General features: G+C 41.3%; 4 protein-coding genes across 5 annotated transcripts in view; 2 read left to right on the forward strand and 2 right to left on the reverse strand.

Annotated features, from left to right (window-relative positions):
* Positions 1 to 43: 43 nt before the first annotated feature.
* mrpl44 (mitochondrial ribosomal protein L44) lies at positions 44 to 3,426 on the reverse strand. Its single transcript, XM_080459773.1, has 4 exons — positions 3,201 to 3,426; positions 2,065 to 2,533; positions 1,781 to 1,959; positions 44 to 1,699 (listed from the first exon to the last, which is right to left on the reverse strand). Exons 1-4 carry the CDS (start codon positions 3,377 to 3,379, stop codon positions 1,522 to 1,524), a joined length of 1,005 nt encoding a protein of 334 aa, XP_080315899.1. The 5' UTR covers positions 3,380 to 3,426; the 3' UTR covers positions 44 to 1,521.
* A 218-nt stretch (positions 3,427 to 3,644) lies between these two features.
* On the forward strand, positions 3,645 to 5,837 carry dnaaf1 (dynein axonemal assembly factor 1; the record flags this gene model as incomplete). Its single annotated transcript, XM_080459690.1, has 2 exons — positions 3,645 to 4,542; positions 4,729 to 5,837. 2 exons carry the CDS (start codon positions 3,645 to 3,647, stop codon positions 5,544 to 5,546), a joined length of 1,716 nt encoding a protein of 571 aa, XP_080315816.1. The 3' UTR covers positions 5,547 to 5,837.
* A 247-nt stretch (positions 5,838 to 6,084) lies between these two features.
* mffa (mitochondrial fission factor a) lies at positions 6,085 to 10,718 on the reverse strand. 2 transcript variants are annotated; one of them, XM_080459774.1, is made up of 8 exons: positions 10,522 to 10,718; positions 9,781 to 9,998; positions 9,275 to 9,444; positions 9,093 to 9,184; positions 8,074 to 8,235; positions 7,309 to 7,365; positions 7,026 to 7,110; positions 6,085 to 6,938 (listed from the first exon to the last, which is right to left on the reverse strand). In XM_080459774.1, exons 2-8 carry the CDS (start codon positions 9,992 to 9,994, stop codon positions 6,807 to 6,809), a joined length of 912 nt encoding a protein of 303 aa, XP_080315900.1. In that variant the 5' UTR covers positions 9,995 to 9,998; positions 10,522 to 10,718; the 3' UTR covers positions 6,085 to 6,806. The 2 variants fall into 2 exon arrangements, with proteins under 2 accessions (XP_080315900.1, XP_080315901.1); XM_080459775.1 differs by lacking the exon at positions 8,074 to 8,235.
* A 1,108-nt stretch (positions 10,719 to 11,826) lies between these two features.
* Positions 11,827 to 17,553, forward strand: part of egfem1 (EGF-like and EMI domain containing 1) — a gene marked incomplete at its 5' end in the record, with an annotated part of 59,725 nt that continues 53,998 nt past the window's right edge. Inside the window, 4 exons of the mRNA XM_080459691.1 lie at positions 11,827 to 11,864; positions 13,201 to 13,335; positions 13,853 to 13,962; positions 14,135 to 14,239. Of these exons, the coding sequence (XP_080315817.1) occupies positions 11,827 to 11,864; positions 13,201 to 13,335; positions 13,853 to 13,962; positions 14,135 to 14,239 (388 nt within the window). The remainder of the gene's footprint in view (positions 11,865 to 13,200; positions 13,336 to 13,852; positions 13,963 to 14,134; positions 14,240 to 17,553) is intronic.

A 17,553-nucleotide genomic window follows, 5' to 3' on the forward strand; every position in this document is an offset into this window, starting at 1 on the left:
TTATTCGAATAATCACACAGATTCAATTGCGTTCTTTTTCTTTAGATCTGTACTTGTTGACTGACATAGGCAACATCAATACAACAAATATTCTTGAAATAACCGGTTCTGCATGACCCTTTATTTGCATTTCAGATGACGATGCGTATGAGTAAGGCAACTGGCAGCACAAACTGTTTGTACAGCGGATTTTAGCGCATACGAAGGTCGTAAAGGAAGGGTGAAACATCTTGTTTCGTATATCATCTTTGGCTGTCCATGACAGCGCAGACAGCAAAAACTGTCAACACATTATCGCCCCCTTGTGGATAAATTGTCATTTCAACGTTAGGAGGGGCAGACCAGTTTTTGTCATTGTTTAGAATAGAATAGAATAGAATAGAAATGAAATCCAAAGGGGAAATTACGGTTTCTGAAACAAAGAGAAAATGTCTAGAAATTCTGACAGTGAAAAGTGATAAAAAAAAAAGATTAAATCAAACAGTTAATTGAATTTCTGAGTAGGCATCTGTTTCAGAGGACGGGTCCACGGTGGGTGCAGCACTTTAAAATAGTGTAGTGCCGTACTTCAAGTTCAGAAGGTACAAGCAAAACCAATAATGCATATGGAAGCTTTACATTTGTAAAAAAATATATCCTATTTGATCTTTAAAAGCAAGGCTTGTTTAACCTGATTTGTAAACCTGCACTTTCGAGCCCCGCTTCCTCAATAATCACTGCATTTAAGTTAGAGTTGTAGGGAAAGTGTATAACATTGGTTGATGAGTAAATATGAAATCCTGTACAAGTTGCCAGTCTATCAGAGGGCTACCAGAGATACCATCCCACTTTTTTGTGTGCAGGTGAGCATTTCTTTGTGGATTGTCATAGCAAACCCAAGACTTTGCAGAAACACCCACACAGGCAAAGGGAAAACGGATGAACTCTGCATAGGAAAAAAGCCAGCTTACTCGCTTTGTCGCAAAGTATTGGTATTGTTGGCATTCTACATTTTATGATTGCAGAAAAGCGGACATGTCTCTTTAGGATGGAGCAAAAGGGGTATGCTTCAGTGTTTTGTATCAGAATTGTATTCTTGATTTCAAATCATAAAATCCATAACTTACATCCTAAAGACTTCAACAAGTGTGTCATATTATACATACATATCACAAAAAGGTACACAATTACAGGTGAAAAAATACACAAAAAGTTATGATTTACACAATCCTACACATTTTTATTGCATCTGAATAATATAAGATTCAAACAGTTCAGGCAACAGCGATTCGTCTATGTAATACATGGAAAAATGCATCTTACACCAGAATCCCACTTTTCATTTGGACAATCTGCTCCCATCATTCTGGGAGCAGTGACGTGTACAAATGAAATCAAACCTGACGAATAAACGTATTTTATTGAGAATATTTTCCGGGCCCTACCATTTATAGAACATTTACAGTAAGTACAATGCATTTATTCAAATCAGAATCCCACCAAAAGCACCTTCTTTGAAATATCTCATGGGTTGCAACTTTGTTAGTTGCTGCTGACTGACTGAATTCTTGGCTGCTGCTGCTGCTGTTGCGGCGGAGAGAAGTCGAAGGGCCTGCGGTTCTCAGTGTAGCCGAAAAGTTTCTGGAGGGCCACACGGGCTGCCTCCTCCTCAGCTGCTATGAGCGTCTCTCCTGGACCCTGAGCCAGAAGTTTCTTGTCGCTGAACAGAAAAGAAAAGAGGACATTTGAGCCTCATCACTGCCACTTGGGTGTTGTTGAGCACATGCAACAAGATACACACCTATACAAGCCGACAAAGTACAGCGGGAGGACAGTACTGGCTCCAGCAGCTCGAATGAGCCGAGGCTCAGGCAAAGCAATGCTCCTCTTGGTGAGCTCCTCCACCAGTAGTCCCATGGGGTCGACCACAGTCCACATATCAAACAGGTCCTTTCCTATCAGCTGAGTGACAAGGAAATCCTAAGATGGAGAAGACAGTAGCAGGAAATAAAAAATAAATCAGTGTCATTTTAGGATCAATGGTCGTTTCCTTCAATGTGCTGCTGGGAGCCCAACTGTTCTTACCCTGAGGAAAAATCCAGCCGTCTCTGCACCGCTGCTTTCCTGCAGAGCGCCGATCACTGCCATGAACGTGGACTGAAGCACGTCATCGGGAACAGGGAACTCCGCGCTCATCGTTAGATCTTCCACGCCGAGATTTCTCGCTACGTGAGTCACAACTTCAGGACTGGCGAGGTGCCTCACGATGCTCAGCAATCCCTCGCTTGGCAAGCTGGGAAAGCTGGCCCTGCACCAGTCGGTCAGAAAGTCTTGGGTGAACTCCGCTCCCTTTTTGCTCAGCTCGATGTTATCTTTCAGGACGAGAGCGGTGGTCTCCGAGTCCACACTTAACGCCTTCCTCTTCTCCTGCTCCACGCGCACGTAACAGGGGTTGACGAAGGCCGCTTTGAGGAGGTCGAGGGAGAAGTTTTCGTGGAGGCGGGTGCTGAAAGCCTGAACCTCGGCATGGTAATCCCAGTTAGGGTGTTGGGACCTGCAGAAGAGTCAAACATAGTCAACAGTCAATCTAAGTTTGAGGTTTGATTTCTTTGTAGAAGAACCACAAATTCAGGTTTAAAAAAAATAAATAAATAAAAAAAAATGCTTGAAAAAGGAAACTTTTATTTTCTATTTGGCTGCTCGGTTTTACAGGCAGTTATGTGAAATTCACAGTACTTTAGAAGGAAATACATTACAAAGTGATTAAGAATGTTAATGTTAAGCAATTATGAAAAAAAGATTGAAACAATGCAGTCAAAAATAGGCATAAAAAGGAGACTAAAATTAAATGTATTCTTTAATTAAAAACTTGAGCAAATTATAGTGTTTTAAGAGCAGATTTAAAAGAAGTGAGTATGTCCGATGTTCAGGAAATCTGTTCCACAGGTGAGGAGAGTGGGAACTAAAAGCTGCTTCACCTTGTTTCTTCTGACTCTGCAGGGAACACTTAGTAATCACATCGCTACTTTTAACAGCGGCTACTTTTAGTGTCCCTGCTGGGATTCGAACCTGGCCTCCAACACTCAAGTGCAGGACTTAAAACAATATGGAGCATTATCATTGCCCCGGTCGTATGTAACAATTCTACCCAGATACTAAATAACATGGTTATTGTGCATATTGGAGGACACGGTTGGCCTTGAGACGCTCTCTGTCGTTACCGGGGTTTCGGTGGCGGAGGTCCTTCAAGCTTCAGTTTCTTCGCCATAATGAACGTGTACGCTTTCATCCATCGCTTCTTCTCTCTGACCTGCGACAATAAAACGGTCCTGCATGTGCGCTGGCAGTGAATCCCTAAAGTCAGGGCGCCCCGATTTAACATGTTTAACCCCGACGCCATGTTGACCAACGCCGACTGCAGAGTGCGGCGGAGAAATGTGTCCGACAGGAAACAGCGCACCGTATCCGGATGGGTCCAGGCGTTGCCATAGAAACAAACATAAACGGTAACTCGACGAGGCTGACAGTTGGTTGATTTTTTTGTTTGTTTATACGACAGAAGATCGTCTATAAACCACAAAAAAGCAGGGATCGCTTAAATTTTTCTCCTCCCTTGCTCCCGTAATTTAATTTAAGTTTGGGAAATTTCTTTTTTAGAACAAAAGATGGATGTTGGAGAAACTGGAAGAAAAACGGACAGACACGCTACTGATTCATTCGCAAAAGATGGAGCTCAAGAAAACCGGGACAATAACAAAGAAATACCAAGCTCACTTAAACAATCAGGGCCCACGATGACCAAGAAATTCCTAAAAGACAACTGTAAGCAGAACAAACTGTACTGCACGCCTTGGCTGAACGACACCTTGTACCTGCATTTCAAAGGATTCTCCACTATTGAGAACCTAGAAGAGTACACAGGGCTGAAGTGTCTCTGGCTGCAAAACAACGAGCTTCAACGCATTGAGAACCTGGACGCCCAGACCGACCTGCGCTGCCTGTTCCTTCACCAGAACCTGATATACAAGCTGGAAAATCTCGAGCCTATGAAAAAGCTCTGCACCCTGAATGTCTCCAACAATTACATACAGGTCATAGAGAACATCTCCTGCCTCCCCGACCTGAGCACTCTGCAGATAGCCCACAACAAGCTGAAGACTGTAGCAGACCTGGAACATCTGAGTCAATGTTTGGCCATCAGTGTGTTGGACATGTCTCACAACCTGTTAAATGACCCAGGGATCGTTTCCGTGCTTGGGTTGATGCCGGTACTGCGAGTGCTGAATCTAATGGGGAATGAGGTGGTGAGAAAGATCCCAAGCTACAGGAAGAACATGATCGTGCGCCTCAAACAGCTGACCTACCTTGATGACTGCCCTGTGTTTCCTGAAGAGAGGGCATGTGCGGAGGCATGGGCGGCAGGGGGGCTGAAAGGGGAGCGCAGTGAGAGGGAGCAGTGGGAAGCACGAGAGACTAGGAGGATTCAGGACAGCTTGGATGGATTTAAACAGATTCGACAAAAGGCTCAGGAGAGACGGCACCTTCGAGAGCTCCAGGAGAAAGGTAAACTGCTTCCCCTCCAAATCCTGAATATAACCCAGCTCACTGACTCATGTCCTCTGAATACAGATGCTAAAAACTGTCTGCAATTCTTTGAATTGCTGTATGAATTCTTGCTGTATTATAATATCCTCTCCAATGATATGTCACGTGGATCTAAAAGTTCCTCATCTATTTCTTTGGTTTCAGAGGAAACTGAAGCTCCCACCACTCCAGAGATGCCTCATGACGATGCTGGTTTTGAGGAGTCAACTTCTTCTCAACGAGAGACGATCGAAGCTTTTGTTCAGGGCAGCCTGGATGCCCATGGAGAGTTCTTGCAGAGTCAGCATCAGGCCCGGGAGTTGCGAAACGAGGAGATAGAAAAAGATTCAGAGAAAATTCAGTCTTCTGGAGAAGAGGAGGAAAGAGTGAACCCAGAGCAGGAAACCAGTGCTGGAAACATGTCAGAAATAGAGCAGATAGCCGACATCCTACAACAAAACCAGTCAAGCACATTTCAAATTGTAAAGGATGAAACACAGAAAGAGCAGAGCGACAGGAAACCACCCCAACCGGTCAAGGTACATCTTTCTGAAGCAGACGAGGTAAAGCCTGAGCATTTCCCCGGTCCACTTGTTACAGAGCTGGAGGACGCAGATGAGCTGGAAACCATCGAACTTCCATTCAGTCGTTCGCTGCACCTCGATGACCTGCCAGATTTGGAGGAAGTGGACAGAGAAGACGTTCTAGAAGTCTTGTTCCCTCAGCAGGCCTTCAAACCCAAAGTAGAGGTGATATCAGGAGGCAGCATCGAAGACCTAACCGAAAATTTAAGCGAGAGCGTCTCCGGCTTTGGTCCAGATACCGAGTCGTCATCGGTGACGAGTGGCTGCAACAAATCAACGGAACTCCCTGGGAATTCTTCATCCCTGATGTACCTGGAAGATGCCGTCCCAGTCCCCACAAAGCCCACGGAAGACAAGAAGCCCTCTCTGTGTGGATGTCTGATTGAGGAGCTGGACTGATTCTAGTGTGTCAGTGAAAACGTAGGCCTGATCACACAAGCAAACGCTTGAAAATAGTGATGGATAAATACCTGCTTTGCGTTTTGAGTTCTTCCGTATTTGATTTCTATGTTTGTTTTAAATTGCTGATGTCGTGAAAAACAGAAAAATGTGACTTGACCTGGTATTTTTTTTTCATGGAGATTCATTTCTAAACATGAACTCTTCGAATGAACTGTTCGACCATGGGCATTAAGTGTTGGTTTACAAAAATAACTTGAGTAAATGGAAATAAAGACACAATATATGTGGAAAATGTTTTTAAATTCCCTTCTTCACAGCAACATTATAGTGAAATGGTCTTTATAATCACCGTGTCCTTTATGATGAAGGCAGATTTGTTTTCCTAGACCTAAATCTGACTTTGTACATCCACATATATTTTCAAGTGGATAAATGTTTTGAGCATTGTGATACAAGGTTTGTGGTCACTTAACTTGCAGCTCCATGTAATTGCAAGGAAGATGATTTTGCAGGTGGAATAAGAAAGAACACCTCTAGGATAAGTCTTGTACTTTATACTTTCAAACTGGGGATGTTAAAATTCCCTGCTGGGGCGAAGTCAGACAGACTGACAATTCATATTCACACACATGACCAAATTATTCTAAAAAATAAAAACAAATTAGGGGGTTTAATTGTGGGGATAACATGCCGACTCCCCATTGAAAGACCTCTTCCCAGTATCAAACCTGAGTTTTCTAGTGAGGCGTAAACCTTCACTGTACTGCTAACAAAAACAGAAACAAATCCTTCCTGCCGGAATGTTGGAAAAAATTACAACAACACATCATAGTTATAGTTTTACTGAATTGTCTTACATGTCCCAGTCCAAGTCGATTAATACGATCCAACCTGTTACCGTTACAGAGTCGCAGGTTGGAACATGAGCCTTCACTGCATCTCCTCGTGGAGTCCACAGCAGGAACGAGCGGGAACAAATATGTACAAGTTACACTTGGCAGTAGGCAACAACACTTGGAATGAACCAAAACAAATAAAAAGGAATCGCTAGCGTGAAGCAAGTGTAAAAAAATAAAACTGTACATGTATTAAATTAACCAAAACCTAAGATCAGATCACCCCGGTGTGCAACAGGCTGTGCTTATGGCGAGTTCTCCTCACACAGGGACAGTGCAGCAGGTAGTTAACATTTGACACATACATTAGGGATAGTACGTTTCTCCTTTCATGCTGACGGAGGAAAAATAAAGGCCGGCTTTAACGTCGCATCCACACCCATGTGTTGACGAGCCAGAACGCCACAGTGACCGTGTACAGGATCATCTCTCTCTTTGCTCGCTCCTTGTTCTCTTCTTCCAAATGTTGCAGCCTGCGGTTCAGCTTGACGAGCTGTTGAGGAATCAAAGTTAGTTTTTAAATTTCCACAGTGGACTTTGGCAACAAAACATCGAGATTCTGTATCAACGAGAAACTAACCTGGCGTCGGAGTGTCGTTGCATCAACCACAGTCATGTCGTCAGCCGTACCATCCAGAGTCCCTTCATACGTCGACAGTGCAAGCCTTCAAAATAAAACCGCCAGTCTGAGAGCTCAGCCGATGACAACCGAGCGGATTCACAGAACAGATAATATCACACTGCACAGTTTGGACTGTTCCAACAAGACTTAACCTCATTTGTGACCCGTAAGAAGAGAGCGCGACAGGATAGGGTGAGTACAAGGACAAGAGGAGCAGCGTGAAGAGCCAGGTGAGGTTTACCTGGACTCCTGCAGGGGGTTGGAGCTTGAAGCCGACCCCCCTCGCAGTGATGGCTTGCTGAAGAGTGAGGAAAGAGAGAATTGGGAAAACACTGAAAAAGAAACTCACGGTGTTGCACACATGCACACAACCTGCACGTCCCCCAAAACACTCCCACTTTGTTTTTGGTGTTTTGTGTCAACAGGCTAAACTTTCACGGCCTGTAATTGTGTCTAGTTTTACACAAGTAGCTGCCTTTTTTTTTTAGTCCTAAAACTTACTTCTCAAGTCTCAGCTTTGAGAAACATTTAATCTGATCTTTACCAATTTGTGACAAAAACAGCATTTGTTTTCACCACACTGAACTTTTTATTTTTAGGATTGTTTTATTGTTAACTCTGATTATATAACAAATAATTCTCCAAATGAAGTGCCAGTCTTCCCTTTTACCCAAAAGAGAAACCAAAACAAGAACAAGTCAAACCTCGCATGACGAGTCGAACTTAATAACACCATAGAACTACGCGACATTTAAATATTTCAGTAACTCAAGCGGAACTTCATTACTGGAGGTGTTTAAAAACTAGTGCTGCTGTTTTCCTGGATTAAGGCATGCTTATTAATACTGTTAGTTACAAGTACTTAGAAAAAACACACAGTACTTAAGATTCATCAAAAAGTGAACAGAATTATTCAAGGAGATATTTCACATGGCCTGCATTGTTCTTGCGCCGGGCGTTTTGAAAGTCTTAACCAAAGACAATGACCAGACAAGCGAGAGGTCACCTGCGAGGGTTCTCATCCAAGACCTCCAGGACCTGCTGGTAGGCCCGACGTGTGGTGGACTGGAGGAAAGATAGAACGCCGCTAGCGCTGTACAGCTGGTGATCTTCAGCCACGCTCAGAGGGGGGCATGGGTGTACAGTGGCAGGGGGGGGTGGGCTCGGACTGCTCAATGCCCACCATTAGGAGCAGCCAATTAAGAAAATGAAAGGAAAAGTGGAACATAGGGTAGAAAAGGAGAAAGGGAAAGGAGAGAAATAAGGAAAGGAGACTGTCCTCAACCGGCTTAGGAAAAGATGTCCATTAAACCAATATGAATAAAATTAACAGGATGAATAGTGTCGCTGACGACAACCACCAGGGCTTCAATCTAGTACAACACTCAATGAACACAAAAACAAACGACTATATTCAGCCACACAAAAGGCAGGATGCCAGATACAACTGCTGGGCGGAACGTCATCAGGATGTGACAACACGTTCCTATATGTCAGTAACAAATTCAAAAACCAGGTCACAATATGTCTTCAATTCTTTAACAATCTATAAAGCCGATTTAAAAATCAATCTCAAACATTTTGGTAAAACCTGACACCCTAAGTCGGTTTTCCAAAACGTTTCTATCATTCTTTTTTTTTTCTTCTTCACAAGAGAGTGTGGTTCTCGAGTGTACACTACTAAACAATTTCCTTTAGTTTCACTAACCCCCAAACTAATAAAAAATAAAAATAAAAAATACAATGTGCAATACATTAAAGTAAAATTTATGATTATCTCAATTGTTTAAAAACATGATGTTAAAGGATTAGTGTCCAGGACAGAAACAGCTGCATTCATCATAAACACTGAAAGCATTAAGTTCTCTACACAACTCTGTGTGGCACAAACAAAGACCCACTAGGACACAGGCACAAGACAAAACAGAAAAAGAAAGATATTCTGTGCTCTGACATGCATATATAAATTGTTTTTACGTCATATATATTTAATGACCTGAAATCAAGCAAATGACCAATACTTACGCAGAATCATTATGAATCAACTGGCTGTTATTACGGACAGCCGCATTCTCACTGGCGGAGCGTTCCCGCCGTAAACGTCCAAGGGGTTGCAACTAAAAACAAGGATTTTTTCAAAGTCATTACTTAAATTGTTGGGTCAAGTCATAATGTTGTCATAAAATGACTATCTTATTGTTGCTTACCCCCTCCTCGGTGTCTGGAGCCATCCGTTGCTCCTCTTCCAAAAAGTCCAACGGTCGCTCATTAAGAGTGAGGATTCTCGGTGGAGTTTTAAGTGACAGTGCTTCGAGTGGTGTGGACTGAATAAGATCTAGATCTCTGGGTCGGGCGAACTGAGAGGCATTACTGTCTCCTGACAGATGCAAAAAACAAAAAACAAAAGTCACAAAGTTAAACTGAAATTCAGAGTAAGAATTTGTGGTGGTTCTTGTTAGCTCAATTTCAAACGCTGAATAATAAGTAGTGAGTTTGACTATACTGTTACAGATTGATCTTTTTTTTACATTTCGAAAGGTTTTTGATTGCAAAGAAACTTCAAAGAGAGGAATATCTAAATGCTATGAATTGGTATGACGCTGTCATCTAACAGCAACATCAAATCATGACAGCCCCCAGCGAGATGCGGATATTGTGTGCTGCTAAAGACTTTGAATGTTTATAAATAATAATGATTCGAAGTTACACAAACCTGCAATCACAATTCTCTCTGGGACTTGCATGATGACACCATGGGGGAGCCCCTCGAGTCCAACACCGGGGTTCTCGTGGGCTTGAGGAGCCACTTTGAGCATTTCTGGAACCCTCATCCTCTGGCTGATCCCCTCAGTATAGTCCAGCTCATATTGGATCCGGTTCATCTCGGCTATCTCTGCCGTGGGGGAGGGGAAAGCTGCTCCATTCATTTTGCTGCATGGAGTGAAGTGTTTGGCCACACAACAAATTGTTAGTTCACAGAAGAAAGAATATTAAATGATCTGACTTGTCTTGAGTACTACAATTATTAACCTCCTGCTACACGGAACTTTGACCTCGATCAGACACAATCAAAACTATCAGTGCGAGAATATCCTCGGGGTCATTCTGATACACTGACAGCCCTGTTGCAGCTGGGATGAGGGTAGGGAGGAGTGAGGAATGGAAAATATGCTCGTGATAGCGTCATATGATGAAAACAGTTTATGCTGGTGTGACAGGGAAACAGAAAGTGATACGACTAACCAGTTAGAGAAGTATTATTAACTATTTTTCATGGTGCTAGCCAGACAAGAACATCAACCACGATGTGGCTATCACATACAGTTAATAAAGCATGTCTTTGGTTCAATCCTAAAACTAATATCCACAGTTTAAAGAGGCCGGCTTACATTTCATAAAGAAGTAAACAGCTGAGAAGCATTTCAAGCTAGCGCGGTATTCGTTGGTTTCTTACCGTTCGGTTTGTCTTTAAAGAAAACTATCTATCCAGGGAAATTGTTTATCAAACACGGAATGAACCCGCGGAATGTGCTCCGGAATGTACAGTTAAATACAAGTTTTACAGATGCTTTTGAGCATCTCGTTAAGCAGATCTGTGAGAGGAGCCTCCTCTCTTCTGTTTCCGCTTTACCCAAAACAGGACGTGACGTCAGTAAAGGATAGGAAGTGGAATTGAATTAATATAAGCAAGATTATTTTCATCGTGATTTTCACGTGAACACACTAATTAAAATATAATTTTGAAAAAAAAAAAAAAAAATCCACAAAAAGCCCCCTAATTACTATTTACTTTGAGGTCTAATTTTTATTTTTCATAATTTTTTTAAACATGTTTTATTTACCCCCACATTTTATTTTTGATACCGCATTGTCAACAGGACAACATAATCATCTCGTATCACAATCATATCTGGACAAAACAAGGAAAAAATTTTTATAAATGTAGAGAACAAGTTACACATCATGCTAGGTGGTTTGAGTTTATGCGTTCAATAAAGTACAGATTTCCACTATTTTAATCACTTTGAGTTTGTTTAAGAGTTTCATTGAAAAATGCAATACTTGAAGTTGTTATGAGAAGCAATAAAACATGGTCCTTTTCGCCAAAGTATTTGCAGAATTTGTCATGTATCTACACTATAGCGTAAATAATAACAACTTCCGGTATGCAACCCAGCAAATAAATAAAATGAATTCACTGATTCACAAATTTTATTTGAAGTTTTAATGAATTCAAAATCAGGAAAATTCACTAATTAAAAAAAACTTAAATTCAATGAATTTAACAAGCGTAACATAATTATCCTTAGATGTAACTGAGGGAAATCTAAGAAAACCCATTTGGTTTATCAGTTCTATTTCTGCAGTTCTACTTACCTTAAAGTATGTACACATCGTGCATGCACGTGTCAGTGTTGAGGGTATGTGTGTGCGTGCGTGCGTGCGTGCGTGTGTGTGTGTGTGTGTGTGTGTGTGTGTGTTGGGGGGGGGGGGGGGGGGGGGGGGGGGAGTGTGGGTGGTGCGTTAACTCGAAGCCATTCAAAGTTTGTCACTGACACAGGTCCAGTCGTCTCTCTGCTTAATCCGGAATACCAATGCAGGATCATCTCAAAGTTTTGAGGCATGTGTGACAGTGGATCCTCTTCATTTTACCTGCACAGAAGCTGCACAGATTGAGTCCTTCTCTCCGTGTTGGAAACTCTCTGAAACGATGTTCTTCTCACATGTTTTCATTTTGTGTGAGATTTTATCTTGCATTATGCATGTCGTGTCATCCATGGAACTGCAACCTGGCATGTAAGTAAGGCTTCCTACTTTGCTCATTCATACAGATTATTAATATTATTATAATTATTATTATTTTTTTTTTAGGGGGGGGGGTGGATTGTGCTCAACACATTTTATTGCAATATAAGCTGATCAAGGAAGCTTTCATTTGTATTTCTTTAAAACATGCGACGTGCAACCTAGATTACTACTGTAAAAGAAAGTTACACATAACATTTTATTATTATTATTATTATTATTATTATTATTATTATTATTATTATTATTATAATTATTATTTTTTTTTTTACAAATCAGTACAGTTTCTCTTTTGCATTTTTAGTTTCTTTGCTGCTGCTCCTTGACTTTCTCGCATTATCCACTAGGCGTCTCTCTTTCAGGTCCCTTGTTGTGTGCTTTATAGCAGCCGCCTAACGTGCCTCTGCCTAATAACTTCCACAGGAATGTGTTCTTTTTGAATAGTGCTCTACCAGAGGTTTTCGGATTTAAATAGGCTGTGCAGGACACGATTTAAGGAATCGTTTTCATCACAGGAGAAGCAGAATACTTCCTCTAATTAACTTCAGTCTCCTCTATATTAAATCCAGATGGCTTCTACAGCAGGACACCTCTGGGTAGTTTACCTGCCCTGATAACTCTGAAGGATGCAGACAGAGACAGTGCTGTACAGTTCAAACCTGTCAGGAGAATTTTCCTATTAAAAAAACCCCAGGGAGACAGAATGCACAAGAATCAGACTGGGAGCGATTTGAAAAAGTTTAAGACAATTTTATTACATTATTCCTGCTCGAAGAGACAATGTCACAGTACGACCTTCGCATGATTGTCCAGGAGTTTGTCTAACTATGAAGTCAGACAACACCTTCTTAAAGGCTGAATTGTTTTGAGACTGCAGTGAAGGACACTCAGAGTAGGACAGAGGTTCCAACAGTGCTGACACAGGTCATCCATGAACACAGACGGCAAATTACACATCATTCTTTATGAGACAAAACAAGATTTCTCTAACAAAACCGGTCTGTGACCCCCACCGCAATTTATAATTTAATCCTTCCATCTTCTCTGCAAATTGCATCCAATTTAGCCTTGTGGAAACATAAGTGAGACACGATTAATCAACCTGGATGTTTTATATTTGATCTGTACACATAAGGTACCATGTCAGCTTAACAGTCTTATAGTATAGTCAAGCCTTTGGCAGCTTTGTCTCATTTCAGTCACCAACAGCACTGAAAATGCTGTCAAATAAAATGCAATGAAAAATTAGACGCCTCCATAAAATCAAATATTCATCTCCCATCTCTTTAACTCTTAAAACTCAAATTTGTGTGATTTGCATGACCAGGCCAAATGTTTGTGCCGACCAGGAGATGTACATGATGGGGAGCCGTCAGCCTTGTGTCCAGGCGTTCACCCGCATGGTACAGGTGTGGAAACAAGGCTGCACAAGCCGCAAGTGGTGCGTTGGCTATGAGAGGAGGTAAGTGCACTCGTGATCTCACAAAGCACATGTTAAACTTTTTTTTTTTTTTTTAAACTCACAAAGACATTTCACAGACAAGAACATCTGGACTGGCAAGTGATGAAGAGGAGTGTCTCACTCCAATCCATATAGCACTCACCTGGTAAAAATACATTAGTTATCACATGCTCCACTAGAATAGCTGACGTTCTATATTCTGCACATCAGAGTTCACATGATCCATTTCGTCTTCATAGCACAAAGCACAAGTGCCAATTTAACCGTCACAATGTTGATTATTAGGTTTTTGGATCACAAGCCTCCAATGAACTCTATCAGAGTGGAGTCATTTCTCCCGTTATTGCCATGTGTGGCTGGAGCTGATAATCCTATAATACAGCCAATATTAAAATAACAGGCCCTTTCACTTGCTAATGTGCTACCATCCTGCCTTGTTGAGATCATTTTGAGCTCTATGAGGTTCATGAACTCTTGGTATTCATCATGAGACTGCAACACATTTTTCCCTCCTCAGGACTGCCTACTACACCACATACAGACAAGTGTACAACATGGATTTACACACCGCCTATAAGTGCTGCCCTGGCTGGATCCAAAAGGATGACGAGATGGGCTGTCTACATAGTGAGTGATGCCATTTCTCATTTTGCTGCTGTGAGGCTTTAGTGAAATGCCTCAGCTCAATTGAACTGAGAACGTGTCAGTACTTCTGATGGAGTACATTATGCGCGTGTATGATGACGAATGTAGAAAAGCGTGGATATATCAGAAGTATAACGTCATGTTGCATCTTCAGGAGTGTGCAGTGATAATACATGCTTCAATGGAGGGAGATGTGCAGAGACTGGAGACCACGTATGTCACTGTCCGTTGGGCTTCAAAGGAACACGATGCCAGTATGGTGAGTTTTCATTCCCCCAGTGTTTAAAACGAGACCATTAGACCTAACCTGTCACGCTCACGTTTACAGGAGAAAGTCAACTTGGAATTTTTAGAGTCAGCAAACGTGTTCACATCCTTGGTAGATCTCATGTTAAGCTTTTATAGGCCCAGGCTGGACCTCATGCTTTCACTCTGCAAAACCAGAAGGAGTCTGCTGCGTAGCCGGGATTGGACAGGGCTTCACTGTGGGGTCTCTGGGTAGTTAAAGCTGGAAGAAGTGCTCACTTGGAGGAATGGTTTCCTTTAAAGGAAGTTGCCTGGAGTGCTGTGGCAAACTCAGCCGAGACTTTACTCAAAACTGAATGCTGCGAAGATGCCTTCAATCTGGGTTTTAAGCAGCAAGAACGTAAAAGCTCAGAATAACAATATTTTACATATTTGCATTTTGGGAACTGAAAAGTGTAATTGTTACTGTACAGGTGGAGAGATTAAAATATTTCCCACAAAAGTGCTAAAGGCAAAGGGGACAAGCAAATCCTCTATTGCCTGGTGGGATTTTGATATTTTGGCCGGGGCCTCCTGTTTTCCATTTCCCTTAATAAATTCATGAAAATACTAGTTTCCATACTTTCTCAAGGAAAAGACTGCAATTACTAAATTTTGATCCAGAAAATGTTGAGGACTTAATAGTTCGGTAGCCTGGGCCTCAGGCTTTTAACAACAGCTGAACAGTACCAGGGAAGTGGTTCAACAAAATAGCTATAATCTACTGTAAAGCTTGATTAAAACCTTACTGCCCCTCTTGAGTTAGAGCTTTACCGTTTTATCACCAGTGCCTGTTCACTTTACTGTCCAACCCTGACCAGCACTAAAACAGGAGGTTGGTTGTTACTGTTTAGGAAGAGCCCTCCAGAGACAGAGTGGTTAGCGGAGGTTCCCGATTCCTTGACTTTCACTGGAGAGAGGACCTGGCCAAGCTTTATATAGCCCTTCCTTTTGCTAAGGCATTTCACACAAACCTGTTGTTGTCTGCGAGGGGCAGCTCCACTGTTTGCTTTGACAGGGACCCTTTGGCTTTCGCACACCAAAGTGACAGATTCGGAACAGCGACATGAGGTCTAATCAGAAATCCCCCGAGTTTCTCCCTTTGTCGTTTTCATACTGTGCAATCCTTCATAAATGGTCACATCTCTGCTCGCAACCTTTTTTCTGAAAAGTGTTTTTCCTTTTCTCATCTCTCGAGACAGATTTATCCGCTTTCTTCTGCCAGAATCGTCATAAGGGAAAGAGAGTTTTTTTTCCAAACTCTTGTTTCCAGCCAGGTTTCCTCACAGTACCTCGGCTTGATACAGAAGCAAGTACATGAACTTAGATTCTCTGTTGTAAGGGTTTGGCCAATTTCCCGTAAATAAAATCTGTTAGAGAAAGTTGTATTTCACTACACTACTATTGCTAATAATGCATTCTCATCCGGTACAAGCACGAAGTGATTGTATTGAAGAATTTTTTTTTTCACCTTAACAAATATAAAACTTTTAAATTAAGGTTAAGAATTAGGTCTCACCTTCAATCAGAGGTTAAAATGTAATTACAAAGCTAGAGACTTTGGACTGCGACCTAAATCTGACCTGAAAAATATATCTAACAATAATTAAACGCTTAATTAAATTATTAGGAGAAAGTAATTCGTGCTTTTATCTTCAGTCTATTTTTTTTTTAAACTACTGTAATATTGTCTTGGTTGGTCTAAAACTACTGCTGCTACTGATCTGCTGCTGCCCGACTCTCGTATGACTGCACTACCTTCCTGTCTCTCAGAGAATTGAATGAAAAAATACTGCTGGTGTTATGTAAACAGTGTTCATGTTTATTGATAGGAAATGCTTTGAATTTTATTGTTTCCTAGCTGTGACTCACCAATAAAGGAGCTTTGCTTATTTTGAGTATCACACAGTTCAAATAAAATCTTAATAGCCTACTTAAGATTAATGCCTTATACGTCATTATAATAAAGTGACATTATGCCTTTCGTTTAGTATTAACTGCCCAGGTTTCTCTCTAATTGCTCGACAGTTTAACCAAGTGAACAGTATCAACGTGGTGCAATCATCCGATATAAGACCCTAAAACAATTAAATGGAATTAATTAAATGTTTTGAGAAACTACTGCATGTGTGGAGGACAGGTTTGACCTACAGCTGCTTACACACAGAATTTTACAGTGTTTATGGGCGACTTTGATCATTGTGATAACCAGAAGAAAAAAAAAATCTGTCTCACTAAAATAATCCGAATTATTGTAACCAAGCACATCTTCCACAAGGATTCATGAGAATTTGATGGAACAGACTGATGTGACTGAAAGTTTAATCAACATGCATGAATTTAACTCAGAGTAAGACCAATTGATACCTTGTTAAAAATATGATTAATATTACCATCACAACACTATTTATCAATAATTGGAATTTGACGAGTGGTCCAGAAAGTGAGGGAGGCCACATTTGACATGCAGGCACACAATTTGTCCTTTTCCCCATTTGAAGCATCACATCAATTGTGAGAGTGGAAGTCTTTGCCATACGTTAATAAAGTGGTGAGTTATTTCAAATGAGATGACTAACAGCCGAATATTATTCCAATTGCAAACTGTGCACGGTATCAAACATGCTTTAGTAAGAAAAGCAGTCAAACACCAGCTAAAATCAAGAAGAAAAAAAAAATACTATACAACAATATGACAATATATTTTTGTTGAATGGTATGAATTAATGCTTTGGATGATGCTTGTTCTTTCCATTAAACAGAACGAAAAACTCAATAGTAAGACGTTGAGCTTGAAACAGTAAGTTCAATGTGCGTCGCATTAAACAGGATTACCCAGAGAGACTTGAAACATATGCACATAGAACCATTAAGGAAACCGTTCATTATTAGATTTGCGTTGTGAGCTTTTACATTCCACATTGACAGACTTACTGCCATCCTCCATGTGATTCATGTATGACGGAGGAAAAGCAGATACAGTAAAGAAGCAGGAATGTTGACCTCCGTAGATTTCTCTTGGACTAATAAGTTGAACCTGTTTTGCCCTGCGGTCATGAAGATGTTTCACAAGACCTCAGCAGATTTATGATATGGCGCTTCCTGTCAGCAAGATTTCCCATGTGCTTTTAATGGATGTAATGTCTCTGGGTTTGTCTGGTTGTAGGTCAGTGTGTACAGTATATCATGCTGTTCTTTGAGTTTCTACATTATGCGCTTCACCTGTACTGGAGGCGGCGGCGGCAGTGCATGTGAGCAGCTGTTTAATGGCAAAGATAAATCAATCAT

Source organism: Lipophrys pholis, assembly GCF_963383615.2.
Source record: "Lipophrys pholis genome assembly, chromosome: 3".
NCBI classification, from domain to species: Eukaryota; Metazoa; Chordata; class Actinopteri; order Blenniiformes; family Blenniidae; genus Lipophrys; species Lipophrys pholis.